This window comes from Ambystoma mexicanum, chromosome 3q, assembly GCF_040938575.1.
Source record: "Ambystoma mexicanum isolate Mex_15411 chromosome 3q, UKY_AmexF1_1, whole genome shotgun sequence".
NCBI classification, from domain to species: domain Eukaryota; kingdom Metazoa; phylum Chordata; class Amphibia; order Caudata; family Ambystomatidae; genus Ambystoma; species Ambystoma mexicanum.
Genome location: NC_090926.1, coordinates 186,330,980 through 186,348,943, shown reverse-complemented (window position 1 = coordinate 186,348,943; position 17,964 = coordinate 186,330,980). Strand labels below are relative to the sequence as shown.

General features: G+C 47.6%; 1 protein-coding gene across 4 annotated transcripts in view; it reads right to left on the bottom strand.

Annotated features, from left to right (window-relative positions):
• Positions 1 to 17,964, bottom strand: part of SENP1 (SUMO specific peptidase 1) — a 1,568,779-nt gene that overhangs the window by 473,199 nt on the left and 1,077,616 nt on the right. For all 4 annotated transcript variants that reach the window (XM_069653453.1, XM_069653456.1, XM_069653457.1 and 1 more), the window contains one exon: positions 11,232 to 11,435. In XM_069653453.1, coding sequence (XP_069509554.1) covers positions 11,232 to 11,435 — 204 coding nt within the window. The remainder of the gene's footprint in view (positions 1 to 11,231; positions 11,436 to 17,964) is intronic.

The following is a 17,964-nucleotide window of genomic DNA, read 5'->3' as shown; positions in this document are numbered from 1 at the left end:
TGCATCAGCAGTCTCTGTGGGATAACTACCACGCTCCTAGCCCCTTTCGGAACCCTACCGTTTCAGCCTACCCCTCCAAACCCACAAATTTCACGACCCAGGGCTCCCCCATATCATCCTTGACAAGAGGACTGACCCTCAGCACCCACCACTAGCACTGAGCAGGGTCTACGACACTCGCCAGATGCTGATACACCTGGATACATGGCCAATACCCAGTGAGTGCTAGGCACATACATGTGCCACCCCGGACCCATTGCCTGACGTTATCCACCGCAGGAGCCCCCCGGCTCCACTAAATACCTCCTATACAGTAATCCAATTGGCACCCCACAAGGCTGCTTGCCTCCCTGACGGCCTCCAAACTGTTTGCCCTTTAAGGAGACCACTGATCCCTGAAAATCCCTTAGCCCACCCTAGGACTTGGCACCTTGCAAGCATGACGGCCCTCCCAACACTCACAGATTACGGCAACCGCCAGTTGTTTATGGCTGCAAACATCACAACAGCCAATCACCAACTCCTTCATGACGCACATTAGACCAATGACAGACTTTCTCATACCGTCCAATCAGCTAGCCCAGTCTACTTATACTAATGGCACTCGCCGCATATCCATGCGGTATTTACCACGACGAACGAATGGAACTCTACCCACCTTTGACACAGGTGAGCCACCCCTGCATGTTGGCGAATGGAGACTAGCCTTGCGGACCTTCCCAACATACTGGCCTCGCCGACCATGGCCATACGCCCCTCCGCCACCCCGGCATCCCATGGCTCAGGGTGATCCAGAACCAGGCTGCGGGACTCCTTTTGCCCACTCGCCTACCACTCACACTGGAATCTCAACACATATGTGATTAGGCATTTGCTAACAAAGCCACATGCCTGCCCCTACCCAGCCTCGGCACTACTCGCACACTCACGCCAGGGACCCCACCAGCTCCCGGGTCTGCCAGGACTCCACAACATGCTGCATAATCAACTTATCAGTCAGCAACTATTAGACCCCGCCAGCAGGCGTTGCGCCACCACCCCTCACACCAAACCCGCACTACGAACCGACTTACATTTGCTAGAGTCACTGAGTCTGCTAATCACCCCGTTTCACAGGCGTACTAACACCTAGGTCCTAACCACTAGCCATCTCAGCACCTGCACTCACCCGAGCCAGCCTGCAACACCTTTACCCCAGCATTCACCCAGACCACCACTCCTCCAGGATACACTCTTGATTACAACCATGACCAGCCCAACAGATGCCCTTGCCTCTGTTGCCTTGCCCAACTCACCATACATTATTTGCTGGCACCACTGGCCCATCACAGGCAACAGTGCCACATTGATCACCTCGCATTGCTATTCAACCACCCAATAAATGCAAGAGATTGTGGCATTGCACACCTCCCAGTTCCCCTCTGATTATTGATGCCCTTACCCTCCAGATTGGCTAACCAGCCGACTATAAGGAACGGACACTGCTCTAAAGCTCCAGGCCAAGACACTCCTAAGAAGGATAACCCACCACATGCCCTCTGGTAAGAACCTGTACAAGTTCTTGCACCTACCTTAGCTATCAGCCCCTTTTTACCTAAACACTCTCCACTCGGTTTCCCTCCACCCCTTTCTCTCTCCTTGGTACCTTATCGCTGAATAAATGCTATGACTTGAAATGTGTACATGCTTATTCCTATGTACCTCTAACCAAACTCGTATTGCCACCACCATGACACCTCACACACCACTTACTGTTTGTGCTCTCTTAATACTGTATGGTTACTATGCATGACCTTTTACTGTTGCGCCGGTATGCATCCACAATGTCACTGACACCCTTCCACCTCACCACCTATGGACAGCCTTGACAAAGACTTTGGTCGAAACATGTATTGGCATTTTTCTCACATGTACCTAGAATATCAGGCCAGACCAACTGGCTATATACTAGAAACAACAATAAACTTATTTACAACCAAAAAGCAAGAAAACAATGATCGTAAACCAAGCTCCAGCGCCATCACTAAACAAGGTTTGACTACTCACCTAGTCCTAATAACGTTTGGAACCTTTCTCAGTTCTCAGGCAAACCAGGTTATAGGCGGCAGGACATATCGAACCACCAACTCAACTGATTGATAGCGCAGGGGCCAATTTTTCCTTCAAACTCCAGCCAAACTGTATCTGTGTTTTAAGACAGCTCGCTGAGGAATGCTGCAGAATCTCAGGACACACTGTGCCCGATACAGAAGGGAAGACCAGGTGAAATTCCAGATGTGCAGCGTCAGAGAGGAGAGACGCAGAGAAGCGAACCAAATGCAAAACATTCTGAACCTGAGAGAAGATTAAGTGGCGACGTGACCAGAAACAAGCAGTGGTGACCACTGCATCCATAAACAACACCAATACCACTTCTGTGAAGGAAGTACAAAGCAGAACAATTGAAAGAGGAACCGACAACCCAAATGGGGAATATATTTGAAGAATCGAGAAGGCTATTGAACAACTGCGAACAAAGGTACCAGCCTGCAGCCAGCCCCAGTGACACTGTGCCTGAACATTGAAGATAACGGGTAAGGCAGGAGACCCAAAATCATTACTGGAACACTCCTACTTGTCCCAGTGAAGATGAAGTAACAAGAGTAAATGAAGGAACAAGTTACTTACCTGTAACTGTTGTTCTCCAGCATGGGTCTGGCATGGATTCATATGCTCATGAATATTCCACGCCACGCTGCCAATCCTCGGTAAAGAAAAAATAATTTTCAGTTTCATTTCTGAACTGTCTTTCTCCTAACAACCAATCACTGGTCTCTGGGTCATACTGCCCCCAGCCAATGACTGCCCTCTACCTAAGCCCCTCCTCTGGCAGCTATCTTCATATTTGGTAGCACGTAAAGTGGCAGCAGGACCAAGAAAAGAGATGCAGAGTGGTAGGTGGGAGGGTTCGCATGTGAAACCATGCCAGACCCATGCTGGAGAACAACAGTTACAGGTAAGTAACTTGTTCCTTCTCCAGCATGGGGTCTGGCATGGATTCACATGCTCATGAATAAAGAATCCATAGCAGTACACACATGCACAACCTCGGGAGGTGGCAAGTATCAACATTAAGCATCTCAACATTAAGCATCTCATACCGCCTCACCAGGCTCACCTTCAAGCAAACAGATTGCGCAGAACTGCCTGGCCGACTCTGGACTCCTCCCTGGAATCCCTGTCGACGCAGTAGAACTTCGTGAAGGTGTGCGTCGACCTCCACGTAGCAACCCTGCAGATGTCAAACAGGGGCACACCAGACAGGAACGCCCTAGTTACAGCGATCGCTCTGGTCGAATGGGCTCTTGGTCGGCCAGCCAACGGTCGGTTAGCCAACCAGTGACAATGGGTGATGCAGCCGCAGAGACACCTGGAAATGGAAGCCTTTGAGAGGGCCTTCCCAAGGTTCACAGGGCCAAAGTTCACAAAAAGTTGCGACATCTTCCAGAAACTTAGTGCGGTCCACATAGAACGTCAGCGCTGTAGCCACATCCAGCAAGTGCAAAGTCCTCTCAGCCGGCGACGAAGGCGTCGGAAAGAATACAGGTAACACCAAGGGCTTGTTTAGATGAAAGTCTGACGGCACCTTGGCATGAAGGAAGGGTCCGGCCACAGTACTACCCTCGTCTTGTGGAATGTTAAATAAGGTGGTTTATAAGAGAGGGCCTGGATCTCGCCCACTCGTCATGCAGAGGTGATGGCCACAAGAAAAGCTGTTTTACACGACAACATTTTCAGGGGCGCCGAATGCATAGACTCGAACGGAGGACCCATGAACCTAGTAAGCAGCACATTGAGCTCCCACACCGGGGCTGGAGCCTTCACCGGCGGGAACAAACAAAATAGTCCTTTGACCAACTCCTTCACCAATCGATGAGATCACAAGGATGATCGTCCAGGAGATCTGGTGTAGCGGGAGATAGCTGCCAGATGAACTTTGATGGAAGCATGGGCCAGTCCAGCCTTGGCCAACGACAGCAAATACGTTAGTACCTGTGGAGCTGTGACTCGTAGAGGCTCGATCTTCTGTGTACGGCACCAAACGGCAAACCTTTTCCATTTATGTCCATAGCATTTAAGAGTGGACGATGCTCTGGCCTTGGCAAGCACTTCCTTGCAGTCTGCTGGGAGATCGTAGCCCCCAAATTCTAACGCTGCAGGAGTCAGACCTCCAGGTTCAGCGACCCTGGGTTGTGGTGCAGCATTGCGCCTCCTTCCCAGGCGAGAAGATCTGCGACCACCCGAAGTTTGACTGGAGGGGCCGCTGACATGTCGAGAAGGTTCAGGTACCTTATCTGTCTCTGCCACGCCGGTGCGACGAGGATCATTCTGCTCCGGGCACGTCTGAGTTGACCGACTAGTCAAAGAAGCAACGGAGGGAACACATATAGGAACAGGCCATCCCAGGGGAATGAGAATGCGTCCCCCATGCTCCCTGGCTGGAGAAATCTGCTGGTGAATCTCCGGCACTTGGTGTTCATCGCTGTCGCAAATAGATTGAACTGGGGATTGCCCCATATGAAGAACAGTAATCCACTTGATCCTGCCGGAGCTCCCACTTGTGGTAAGAGCGCAGCTCCCTGCTGAGGGAGTTGGCGAAGGTGTTCTTCACTCCTGCCCGGTGAAACAGGATGAGGAACATCCCCTTGGCGATGGCACAGCGCCACAGTTCCTGCGCTTCTTTGGATAGCACCGGGGACCTGGTGCCCCCCTGCTTCCTGATGTAGAACGTGGTGGTGGTGGTGTCCTCCGTGAAGACCCGCACCACCTTGCTCTTGAGGGACGGAAGGAAAGACTTTAGGGCCCAACACACTGCCGCAGCTCCAGAACATTGATGTGCAACGCCTACTCCTCCAGCAGCCACAGGCCTCTTGTGTGAAGGCTCCCGGTGTGAGCTCCCTGTCCTTCCAGGGAGGTGTCTGTCGTCACGGTCTCCTGGTAAGGCGGGGTCTGGAAATCTGCACCGCCAGACAGATGTGCGCTAACTCCCCACCACTGTATCGCTCGACAGACTCTCGTCGAGTGTGATCTTGTCTTCAAAGCTTCCCGACGCTTGTATCCAGCGGGCGTCGAGGAACTCCTGTAGTGGACGCATCCGCAGCCTGCACAATCGAATGAGGTACATGCATGATGACATCATGCCGAGCAGAGACGATGCACCTCACCCTTGCGATCTTCAGGGCCAACAGCCATTGTACCTTGCCTAAGATGACTGCTATCCTCTACTACGATGGAGACGCCAGGCACGACACTGTTGAGTCGGGCTCCCAGAAACAGCGCATCCTGCGATTGAGTCAAGCAGGACTTTGCATAGTTTATCGAGAACCCCAGATCCATCAGGAGCCGGATGGTCCTCGCTGTGTGGTCGACGGCCATGTCCTTTGAGCTTGCCCGGATGAGCCAGTCGTTCAGATAAGTGTATACGTGGATCCCTCGTAGACACAGCTGTGCCGCCATCGGCATCAGGCACTTGGTGAAAACCCTTGGCGCCGACTTCAATCCGAAGGGAAGGAACTTGAACTGGTAATGTTGCCCTTGAACCACTAAGCGAAGAAACTTGTGGTGCCCCTTGTTGATGGGGATGTGAAAGTAAACACCCTCCAGGTCCAGCAACGACAGGAAATCCCCCTTCTTCTAGCTTTCATAGAACATGAAGAAGAATCACCGTCCGGAACATTTGGGACCTGATGTACAGGTCTAGGATGGACTTCCATCTGCCGGTCTTCTTTTTGATGAGGAAGTAACAAGAGTACACTCCGAAGCCCCACAGCCTCTAGGAGACGAGCTCTATCGCGCCCTTCTATAAATATGGCCCGCACCTCCAGCAGCAGCTGAGGGACGTGGTTTTACTGCCAGGCCACTGGTGGTATTCGTGGATACTTTCATTGAAATTCCAGTGTGTGTCCGTGGGCGAGAGCGTCCAGCACCCAATGGTCTTCCACACGCTGACAAAGTTCACCAGTTGGCCTCCCACCGGGGTGCACGGGTAGGGGCCCGACGCCACAACCGGTTCAATCCTGTTTTGATGTCGAATCGCTGCCTTGGGGGCCTTGGCGGCAACGACGTCCTCCTCCAGATTTGGCACAGCCCCTGTAGGTCTCCTGGGCCGACGAGCGGGAGGGTTGACGGTAGGACGAAGTACCCCCACCAAATCCTTTGGAAGAACCTTGGGATTTTCTGCCAGAAGTCCGAAAGGACGGCCGTTTTACTGCAGCGTGCCCAAGGCACGAGCCATATCAGTGTCTGCCATGATGGCCCGAAGAGACTCGTCCACGGTCTTTCCGAACAAGTTGTCCCCGTCGAAGGGCATGTCCAACACCTTCCTGGCGTAAACTAGTGTCTCTCAGCAAGCCCTGCCGACGAAGGAAAACGCTGTTGCTCATTTGGCGGAACCCGTGTTGGCGATGTCCGTGGCTACTGTAATGGCGTTGTCCGATGCTACCTCGCCTTCCTGTAGGATCTCCAAAGCTTCTGCCCTCTTGTCGTCGGGAAAGAAGTCCAGGAGGGGAGCGATCTTGAACCAGAGCTCCCTGTCGTAATGTGCCACAATGGTGAGGGCGTTTGTGGCCTTGATGGTCGTCGCTGCCGACGTGATAACTCTTTGGCGCATGGCATCCAACTTCTTCCCCTCACTGTCTGGGGCAGGGGGGTGGCCGCCGACGAGGAGTCCAAAGATTTCTTCTTGACCGCAGCCGAAACCAGAGTCTGGAGACAGCTGCGACTGTAAGCACTTGGACGCAGAGTCCGGCACCCTGCATTTGTTCTCATAACGGTCCCTCTTCGCCGGGGCCGAGGAAGGGTTCTTCATGAGGAACAACCCCTCGTCCCAAATGTCATCCAAAGTACGGTCTTCCTCTTCACCTTGCGGTGTTGGTAAAGGAAACCCGCTTTCTTCTTCACCTCAGGGTCAAGCTGGAACAGCTCCGAGGCCCTTGAAATCAGGGCGTGGAACAAGCCTATCTCGTCGGGTGGTGAAGATCTGGGAGGCGGAGACAGGAGATCCCCCAATCTGCCGTCGTCATCCATGCCAGTGCCCGTCATCACTGTCTGGATCCATCGCGTCCCTCGGGGAGGGGGGTTTGGGGAGAGGGAGGTAAAGGGTGGCAAGGAGGAGGGGGGGTCAATCTCTTCTTGGATGGTAGTTCCCCCGATGGTCCCGGCGGCGCGGGTGGGGTCGGCGGCGCAAGAGGCATCTTCGTCCCGATCGAAAGAACATAGGTTATGCAGAGCAGTGAGAATGTCCACTGAGATATCCCCCAGGTGGTTGCTGAGGTGGCTGTGGCGACAGACGCGAGGGCGTTTGCGGCTTAGGCTGGTCCTCTAGGCCCTCAATGCTCTGCTGCTCCTTGTCAGTCTCCTCGTCGTTGCCCTCGTTGGGATCCTTCTCGTAGGGCCTGCTCTCGACCCATAATTCCTCCTGGAAGGTCTGGAGGTTGGTAAGCTCCTCCTCTGAGGAGATATCCATGCCCTGGAGGGCTACCATCCCCCCTCTTCTCTGCGACCAAGGGAGACGGTTTCGGTGAAATGTTAGGCATCTTCTCTGGTGTCTTTTCAATGGGCTGAAAAGAGGACTCCCTTCTGGCAGGCAGGGATAATCTTGCCTTCGGCCTTCTTGCCTTCGGGGTCATGCCCTGCGGCTCCGCCTCGGCACCACTCCTTCGATGGATGGGGCCTTCGTCAGATGTACCTGGGCCTTCACGGCCTTGGTCGAGCCCGAGGTCTTCACCTTAGGGGGAGGGTCTGAGCCCTGCTCCCCCTTGGCCTTCTCTGTAGGGCCTGACTGGGACTTCTCCAAGAGCTTGCCCAGATAGTCCGACTTCCTCTTCTTTGAAGATCCTGAGTGTTGACTCGTGGTCGAAGGCGCTGGAGATGCTGTACTCACCCTGGCCACCGCGGAGCCCGTTGCAACGGCGCTTCCAGTGGCAGTGGACTCATGGTGCTTAGCCTTATTTTGGGCCCCCCACAGGAGGGGTGCCCTCAAAAGGTCTTAGAAGACCGCTCAACTTTCTTCTTCTGGGCAAGGGAGGCATGATGCCGGGACTTACCCAGAGCAGGGGCCTTGGCCACTCATTGAGGCGCCTGCGCCGATCGTTCAGTATGCGAGGTACTATCTCCTGACAAGACGCACAGTCATCCTCCACGTGCGTCGGGTTTGAGTGCAGGCAGTAAAGGCACAGGGAATGTCTGTCGTCCGAAAAGACGGTTGCGGCCGGGGCAAACCTTGAAAAGAGGCGCCGAGTCCTTCTTCTCATCCACCATGTCCACGCGGCCTATGTCTTGAAGAAGCTTCTGGAATCCTCCAAGAAGAAAACTCGATGAAATTGGCCCTTGGGGGGGCGCTGAAGAATCTGACAACGGGTCCCCATTAATCGGAAGGTGGATCGATGGAGCTTGAGGCTCAAGTGACCGAATAAAAAAGAGCCAAACTCTTAGAAAAAAATAAATAAAATAAAAAAAAAAAATAATAATAAATCGCAAAATGCAGTAAAAGCTCGAGAGCTATAGCACAAGGACTCCCAACAGTTGAACGTGCAGTAAAAATCTGAAGATGGCTGCCAGAGGTGGGGCTTACGTAGAGGGCAGTCATTGGCTGGGGGCAGTATGACCCAGAGATCAGTGATTGGTTATTAGGAGAAAGACAGTTCAGAAACGAAACTGAAACAGATTTTTTCTTTATCGAGGATTCCCAGCCTGATGATGGGGAATATTCATGAGCACGTGAATCCCTGCCAGACCCCATGCTGGAGAAGAGTGAGTCATTATTGTAACGCTCATACTCGTCCCAGTCAAAATAAAGTAAGAAGAATAGATGGAAATGAGAATCATTACTGGAACCTACATACTTGTCCCAGTTAAGATATAATATTCAAAGTGAGGAAAAAAGATTAAATATGAATACAGAGAATGGACTAGACAGGTCTTTTGAGGAGGAAATGACAAATATAAATAAATAAAAACAAGAAAAGTATATGAAGAAGAGAGAGTGGTCAAGCAGAAATGATGATTGAAACTTGGAAGAACCCAATATCAGAACTGTCATTTAAATCAAAGAGAAAACGTTTTTTAAAAAAAACCATATTGAACTAATACTGGTGAAGAACCAGCTCACAGGAGAAGGGAGTCATTCTCCTGTGGCTTTTTCATCAACTTTAGTTGTTTTTAAAATATGAAACATTATAGACATTTTCATTCAATGGCATTTGGAAAATATTGTGACTTTAGCAACTTAAACATATATTCACCAAAAATATAGACATTAGGAGTATTGTGAAATTGCCAACTTCACGTTTTAAGGTTTACAAATGCTCTAAAGGCACGAAAGTATGAGAGAAATGATAAAGTAAAAAATTGTGTTAATGTTAAGAAACCTGGCGCAAATGGCAAGTGATATAAAACTGTCCTACATTGATTCCACAACAATCTAGGGAAAATCAATAGTCAACCGCTGAATTAGATAAACTCTGATAAGATTCTTATGACAATAGTAGACAAACTATCAGCAGCCAACTTTTTTTTTTATAAACTCCCCCTAATTTATTCACTTTTCAAGTTTGTTATTAATATGCATTATCATAACAAATTAATAATTATAACAATTGATTAATTTACTTCATTTATACAATCTTAAAAGGTATTAAGGTGGTTTTTAAAAAAAAATAATTTTGATTGATTTTAACAACACAAATAACCAAAATACACCAAACAAACAACAGTCATAGGTGCAACGACGGTATGTGTCCATCGCCACTGTCATCCACCCGCCCCCCACCTGAGCCTACTCTACTTCACCATTCTCTAACGTATCCTCTAAAGGTGTTCCCACTTCTGCGCCTGACAAGGAGTCATCCTCTCCTGAGCCGGTCTGGGCCGGCCAAACAGTGTGGCCACTAATTGCCTCCAAGCCATCAATGTCTTTCCTCTGTCATCCCCCCTCCGTTAACTGCTTCGCTCCACACCGCTGTCTCCGCATCCACCCATTTCCGAAGGTTGTGCCACCACATTTCCACCCTTGGTCTGTTATTAGCTTTCCAGCCCATGGCAATTCTGCCCTTGGCCAGTATGTAGGCCAAGTTCTTAAGTTTACTCACATGTTTCATCTTGCGTGGCCTGGGATACCCTCCCACCAAGCACGCCCACAAAGATTCCACTTCCAGTTTAATCCCTTTCTCGTTCAAGCAGTGGGCTACTTCCCCCCCAAAATCTCACTATTTCAGGGCATGCCCAGAACATGTGTATCATTCCCGCATTTACTTCTCCACATTTAGGACATGTTTGTATCTCCGCATTCTTGAATCGTGCAATCCTCTGAGGGGTCATGTACGCCCTTATGGGTAATATACAAATGGATCTGCTGCAATCTCACATTTCTAGACACTTGTTTGTGATACCTCTGGACTCCCACCCACAACCCGTCACCCATAGACTCCCCGGCTTCCTCTTCCCAGTCTCATCTTAACTGAAGCACCTCTTTACCCACCCTGGACATGAGCAGTTCATAAATCTGGGAGACCTTGTGTCCTCCATCTGACACGTCATATATTGTTTCTATGACCGTGTCGGGCTGACCTTCCAGCGCTATTTCTGCCCATGTGTCCTTTACCATCCACACCAGCCTGGTATAAGTGATATATTGCCCCGGTACAGACCAGTGTCTTCTACTAGCGTGTCGAAATCCACCACCATATATCCCCTAACGTTGCAATGTCATTTGGTTCCAAATGTCTCCGGTTTAACTTCCGTAGTTGCTCATCCACCCCAAACAATTCTACCAACAGTATCTGTGGGAAACACAGGGCAGGGTTCTCCACAGCTTGGCAAGCTCATTGCCATATCCTCCCAGCCAGTTCTAACATTCTAGTGCACCCTCTTTGTTGTGACCTTGGCAACCAAATCCATTCTTTCAGAAAGAACGGGGCACATTCCGCCTTCAGTAATCGAGACACCGGTGTTCAGTCATCTGATAACCACCTAGCCACATATTGTAATTGACTAGCTGGAAATAAATCTCAAAGTATGGCAATTTAATGCCCCCACGCCCCCCTATCATATGTGTTTTGCAGTCATCAGCAGCCAACTTAACTGAAAACAAAAAAGTGAATTATATATTGTGCAGCTGGAATAGTTCAGTTAAATTGTTAGCCATGTGAAATGCATTTTTCCATAATTAGACTTCTACGAAATAAAGGACTCACCGCTAAGCACCAATGCACTCCCAGGTGAATAGGCACTAGAACTACGTCGACGGAAAAAATGTCAAATTTTTTAGTCCACCGTTTCACGGCAGGATATCCAGCACTTTTCACTTTTGTGAAAAAAAACGTGTTGAAAGAATGGACTCTGGGATATCCTTTCCTTTTGCTCCGTTCCATCAGCAAATTCATATAGAAGTTAATTATCTAGACAAAAAAATAGGGGAAACAATTTTTAAAAATCCTTTAACAAACATTACAATCATTAGAAGAATTAACTGTCAACACACAGTATTTAAAGTATCCATAAAGACATTAAATACAGGAGATTTAGGTTGGGAAATCTTGAGCAAGGGAGATCCCTTGGAGGTTTTCATGGCTAGAAGTACGGTCTGTATTTTACCCGTCTTGTCAAGCTCTAGATCTTTTGATCTCGATTACTTACACTTATTTTTAAAAATACCTGCTGGATAAAAAAGGGGGAAATGATGGTGAATCATGGGTGCAGCAAACTGATTTTCTGACTAGGGGCTGTCAGATTCTAAATCCATAAGCCCCATCTTTCAGAGGTGACTTACAGTGCCCAAGTAAGACTCCTATTTCTGCTTTGTACACAGGAACTGAAAAATTATCAAGGGCAACGGATCAGCCATACGCATGTCTGAACCACTGCCCTTGCTGAATTTTTCAGTTCCTGGCGTCCAAAAGAATTAGTCAGGGACATTGTTAGGATAGAAATCCGTTTTAGGAGTTCTGTTGAGGCTTAAGTTCCCCAAATCATTTTGCTTTTTCCTTTACTTTTTAGGACCTCTGGCTATTTGTGTGGACAGGGGAACTTCTACTGTAGTCCCCCTCCACTGCAACCCTTTTGGAGTACATGGTCCTGGGTTACCCAAAAGGATAAAGTGGCATCTTTGGATTAAGTGGTTCTTTAGTTTTAACAACCAAAACTAATCCGTTCCTATGTTTCTCGGCACTACTGTAATAGAAATGAAAAAGGGTCTAAAGGAGTACTTGACAGGATGTCCACAAAAAATGTCTGCAGTTCAGAAACCTTTTCTAATTGGACTTCTGTCCCTAAAACTTTAAACAACAAAAGAGCTTAACTTTAACAAAGGTTTAAAAAAAGGCCCTTTGTCAAAACAATGATAATAGTGCCTGTTTTTCTGATCCCACCATTATGTTCCTTTATGAGAAAAGGGGTTCCAGGCCGCATTGCACAGTTCAAAATAAAGATAGTACAACATAGGGGTGGGTCTCTATCATGCTCTCATTCCCGAGGTGAGGAGGGTGCCTGGACAGGGTCAGAAATCATGGCAAAGCAAAAATAAAGAGGCGATGGCTGGAAGGTTTAGAATGAATCTTAACCACTGGCATTGCTCTGGGCAACCCTCCAGACCATCGTTCTTCGCCTGCCAATCCATTACAGAAGGGGAAAGACCATATGGAAACCAGGCTTGGCCCCACCCCAAAAGGGGCAGTCCAGCCCGAACTGCTAGGTCACATCCCTTCTGCACGAGACCACAAGCATCCCCAAATATGTTTCGGCCTTGTTGGCCCTCATCAGTGAGGAGTAGCTTGGGTCTCTAGGCCGAGCAGGCACAGGACCCACGTCTGGGCATACCCGTTTCACTCGGGGTGACAAAGCAAAAACAAAGAGGTGATGGCTGGAAGGTTTAGAATGAATCTTAACCACTGGCATTGCTCTGGGCCATTTGTGTAGGGAGCTGCGAGTTATTACAGAATTTGACTCCCATTTAACCAACAAAGCTAGAAGGTTATTGATAGACTGCAGGACAACATATATCAGAGTTAGGGATTGCCTGACCTATAAGAGAAGGTCAGCCCCAGTGGGATTCCACTTGTCGTGTCCCTTAGGGGTGTTGAGCTTGGCGGTCTCACTTCCCTAGTCCCAAATGGGGTGGCTCCACCTTGTGGAAAGGGGACACAATCCCTGAATTTGTCACAGCTCTAAGACCAGTGACTCTTTTTAAAGTGGAGCCGGCCTTCTGAACTCTAACTTCACGGTTTTACTTTGCCTTCCTCTCTTGTTGTGTTCTTGTGAAAGTGTTAGGATCTGTTTCAATTTATACCCTGCTTTTCTCTCCCTTTTTAAAATGAATTATTAGAGTGTCATCTGCGTTAAGCGCTCACCGCTGTCTGAAAATAAGTGGGGCTTTACTTAAGAATTATCTAATATTCTTTTAAGGGAGTGTATATCTTTTAGTGACCGTGTTTTTGAACTGCTTAATATTAGTGCCTGTGTGTTTTACTAGATGTGGTTTTAAATAAATAATTATATCTCTTTTACACCAAGCTCTGGTCAGTGTTTACTTGTTCTACTGTATTCTTTTGACCTATTGTGAATACTCTGTATACTGCCCAACTCTTCTTGAGGGAAGTCTGACTGCTCAGCCACAGCTACCACATTGGTACAGACTGCTACCAAGTGGGTTTACTGCCAAACACCTGTAGTTTTAAATCTTTTGCAGTGGTCCCAGAGGGAACCGCACAGGTTTCTGCCTAACACTCTTTATTCAGTTTCACATAGAAAATGAAACACAGGAAAAACATCACAGTCGTTCATGATTGCCAATAAGATTCGCAAAAACCACCCTCCCTCCATAACCTCACTCCATTGCAACAGCCCATCCATATGCAACATCCCCACAGTCGGTCACCCGCCCTCTTCCCTTGCGCTCTTACTCACTCTATCTCAGGTGGTACCACCACTAGCACCTCTAAGGTAGGACAACGCTTGTACCAGTCCCTAGCCTTATTCAGTTAAATTGTTGTTATCGTCCCCCCCTCCTTCCCGCACAAGGAGTTTAATGAAGTTGATAGCAGGGTTTCTTATTTCTGGTACCTTCTTGTTGGTTGCTTCTACATGTAGTTTTTATTCCAGTCGTTGGTGATGTAGGGTGGTTGGTAGTGTACTCAAGTATGTCCATAATTCTTATTGGGGTCCTAATGAACACATTTTCAGTGTTGTGTTTGCTGTTTTGGGGTGTTTGGTTAAGCAACCTGTTGGAGTCCAGGTTTGTTTGTGTTCCTGCTTGTGGGTAGTTTGTCGTTTGTTTACCATTGAGTTGGAGTCATAGGTGGACAGGTCGAGTGAGATGTATTCGATTCAATGTGATATTGTTGCACAGAAAAAGACATCAGGTAGGTGACTTTTCTTTTTTCCTGACCCCTAAAATCATAACCCAAATATTGTAGGAGGGGTATAATTTTATATTATAAACTCCCATCGTAGAATATTTGGGGAAAGTGTACGATTTTAATGAGGGTGTATTTTTTGGGAAATGCCGCTCCCTGTCAGCCATTTCCCAGGCAACTTTATCACTGGACACCATGTATTCCATGTTCACTCTTTTCTTGGTCCGTATCGTCCGTCCGTTTAGCGTTGTCCCTGTGGGTTTTCTGGGTGTTTTGAGTACTGGCTGAAGGTTTCCGTTCCTTTTGGGGTGTGTTTTTTTTCCCTTTCCGTTTCCCTTTCTGGTTTCTTTGGTTTTCTTTTATTGCAGCATTTTTGTGGTCTGTGCTTTTGATTTGGGGTCGGGTTTTTGCTGTGTTCCATGGCCGTGTGTCCTCCTGTAAGTCTTTAATTACTTGGAGGAGGCGATGGGATCTTCTGCTGTGGTGTTATGGCTGTTGGTGGTAGTCTCCGTTTCGGGTTGAGCTATGTTCTGGCGTATTTCCAGAGGTGGATGCCCTCTTGGCTAGGTTGTTTGCTGGACTCCAATTTGATGGGTGTATTTGACAGTTTCCCGGGTTCTCGTTGGATTGGTGTGGTCCAACTCGCTATGGATACTGGTGATGGGCTCTGTTTCGTGCTTCGGTTGAGCTATGTTCTGGCGTCTTCCATGGGAGATTGCACTCCTGGGTTGGTTATTTCCTGGTTAGATCAGTGTTGTTCATGCTTTCCTCCTGTTGTCTCCCTTAGTGGGCTTTTATAGTTTTATTAGGTTCCTTAGTGGCGAAGAACTCCCTGTAGTGTCTTGTGGTTAATTCTTCCCTTGTGGGGGTCCTGTGTGCTTATTTCTCCTTTTGGGGTCCTGCAGCTTATTAGTTGTGCACAGATCACAGAGGCAGTGGCCTTCCCTTCGGTGGCCAGATTCTTGATTGTTACCAGTCTCACAACTGAATTGTTCTGTTGGAGGAAATGCACTTCAATGTGGTGGGGTCCACCGCTGCTAGAGTGTGACGGGTCAGAAATGATAGGCGGACACAAAGTAGTGATATTTTTATTGTCAAACATTCTTATTAAACAGAAATGGGTTGAATAAACACCTTCCTAACCCTAACCTAAAGAAGGGTTTCCCTGCCTAGGAAACTAAGACTCAAGATCAGTCTGTATGAAGTCATTAGAAACGGTCCTTGTGTCCAAAACATTCTAATCTGACCCTCACAATAGAAACAAACAACTGATGTTGCAAGGAAATATTTCCGATTTATGTTTAGCAAAAAGTGTTAATAATCAAAATATAAAGCTGCATTCAACAGAAAAGGTTTTCCAAAGAGAAACCCTTGTATCCAAAATGTTGGTTCCCTTCCCCTTGATATTTAGGTAGGGTGGCAAACGTGTCTCCTTATCCAACAGTTCTTTTGATTCTTTTAAACTAGATTCAGAACATTCTTGCTCAAACAATACATTCCATGAAATCCAACGCTTCCTTGGTTTCTTTGTACTGAATTCATAAAGTTCTTATTTATATAATTTCCACAATAAACTTTCTATAACTTCTCCTGTACTTTGTCATATTTCCTGGTGTACTCCTTTATCAGGAAACCTCTTGTGGGCTCTTCAGATCTCCGGGTATACTCCCCTGCCAGGTACCTTGTCACAGTGTTAAGTCTTTGTACAACTCCAAGTGCCTGGTGTATCTACCTGCCAGGACTACTTTCATGTGCTTCTCAAATTCCCTGGTATACTTCCCTGCCAGGTATTTTGTAACATGGTTAAACTTTCCTCTACAACTTTGGTGGAACTCCTGGTGTACTTCTCTGCCAGGAATCAGTTAATGGGTTCTTCAGATCTCCAGGTGTACTCCCCCTTCCAGATATCTTCCGACAGTTTTAACAGTAAAATACCTGGTATATTTGGTTGCCAGGACATCGTTTATAGACTTCTAGATCCTCAGGTATGTTGCCGCAATCTTAGAGACTTTATACAACTGGTATACCCCCTTTCCAGGAATCCTTCTCTGGGGTTTTGAAGATGCCCTGGTATACTTCCCTGCCAGGTATATTTCTCCAGATGTCAACTGCCTGGTGTGTTCCTTTTACCAGGACTTCTTATTGGTTGCACTGTCCTTCTCACATTGCCACGGCTGCATCAACTTTGTTGTCTTTCAATATGTTTACTTAGGGCAACACTTGCTCCAGCTTGCTCCCACATTGACATCTCATGCATAGGTTTTTGTTCAAGATTTGTTGCTGTACTGTATCTTGTCGGTATTTAAATATTCTTCCTTTTGGGCATTGCTTTAGCATTGGGTTTTGTCTGTATTTAAACTGCCTTTGAGCATTGTCCATAACACATTCACTTGATTGCATGCGTGTCGGTATGCCCATGGTCCCCAATGGCTCTGAGCAGACTCATCAGTAGTTTGCGTCTCTGAGGGATCAGATTGCGACTGAAGTCCCCTGGCCACATGGGAGGAGGATACTGCCAGGGAATCAGTGATGACTCCACCGGATTCATCACAAGAGTCATTGGTATCTTAGTCAGATTAAGGGTTGTTGTGGGAACAGTGTACTGTGGTTTAGTGCCAGGGTGGTAATACCCTGGTTATTCATCCAGATTCAACAGTGGCTATACTCTAATAACTTTTCTAGATTAGGCAGTGGTTGAAATGTAAATGTACCTGTGTTCAACAGTGGTTATATTCTGAACTGATCTGGACTCAACAGTGGCCATACTCGTATTTCTCCTAGATTCTGCAGTGGCTGTATTGCTGAACTCACATAGTTTTAATAGTGGCTGTATTGTAAATTAACACAAGTTCAACTGTGGCTATATTGTGCAAGTTCACCTAGATTTAACAGTGGCCATACTCTGATGTTTTGCCTGTCTTCAACAGTGGTTATATAGTAGAAATTCACCTAGTTTTGATAGTGGCTATATTGTAATTCGCATGAGTTCAACAGTGGGTATATTGTGGGAATGCACGTGGGTTCTCAACTGTAGCTATACTCTTAAAAATTCACCTTGATTCAGCAGTGGCCTTATTCAAATAATACAGCTAGATTGTACAGCTGCTATTTGTTCAACATTCATCTAGTTCAACCATGGCTGTATTGTAAGTTTCAATGTGCACTTTCTGTAGCTGGCAAGTTTCACAGACGCCTGGGCTCTAGGAGGTGGCTATCTGCCGATTGCAGTAATTTTAGAGCAGTGGAGGACATCCTGGCTAAATTGGGAGCGCTAATCCCAGTTGCACCCAGTGGTTATTCTCTAGTTATTCACCATACATCTCACTGTTCCCTTAGATACAACCACGGCTGTGTTCTAGTGCTAGTGTTCACTCAGATTCAACAGTAGTGGCGACTTCAGAATAACGAGGAGTTCAGCATACAGGCCAGCAAGGCTCAACACTAATGGCAAACAAAAGGGTGCAGCAAGGTTCAACACAATGGCAAGCTAGTGAGCACCTCAAGGTTCAACACAATGGCAAGCTAGAGAGCACATCAAGGTTCAACACAGTGGCAAGCTACAGAGCCCAGCAATGCT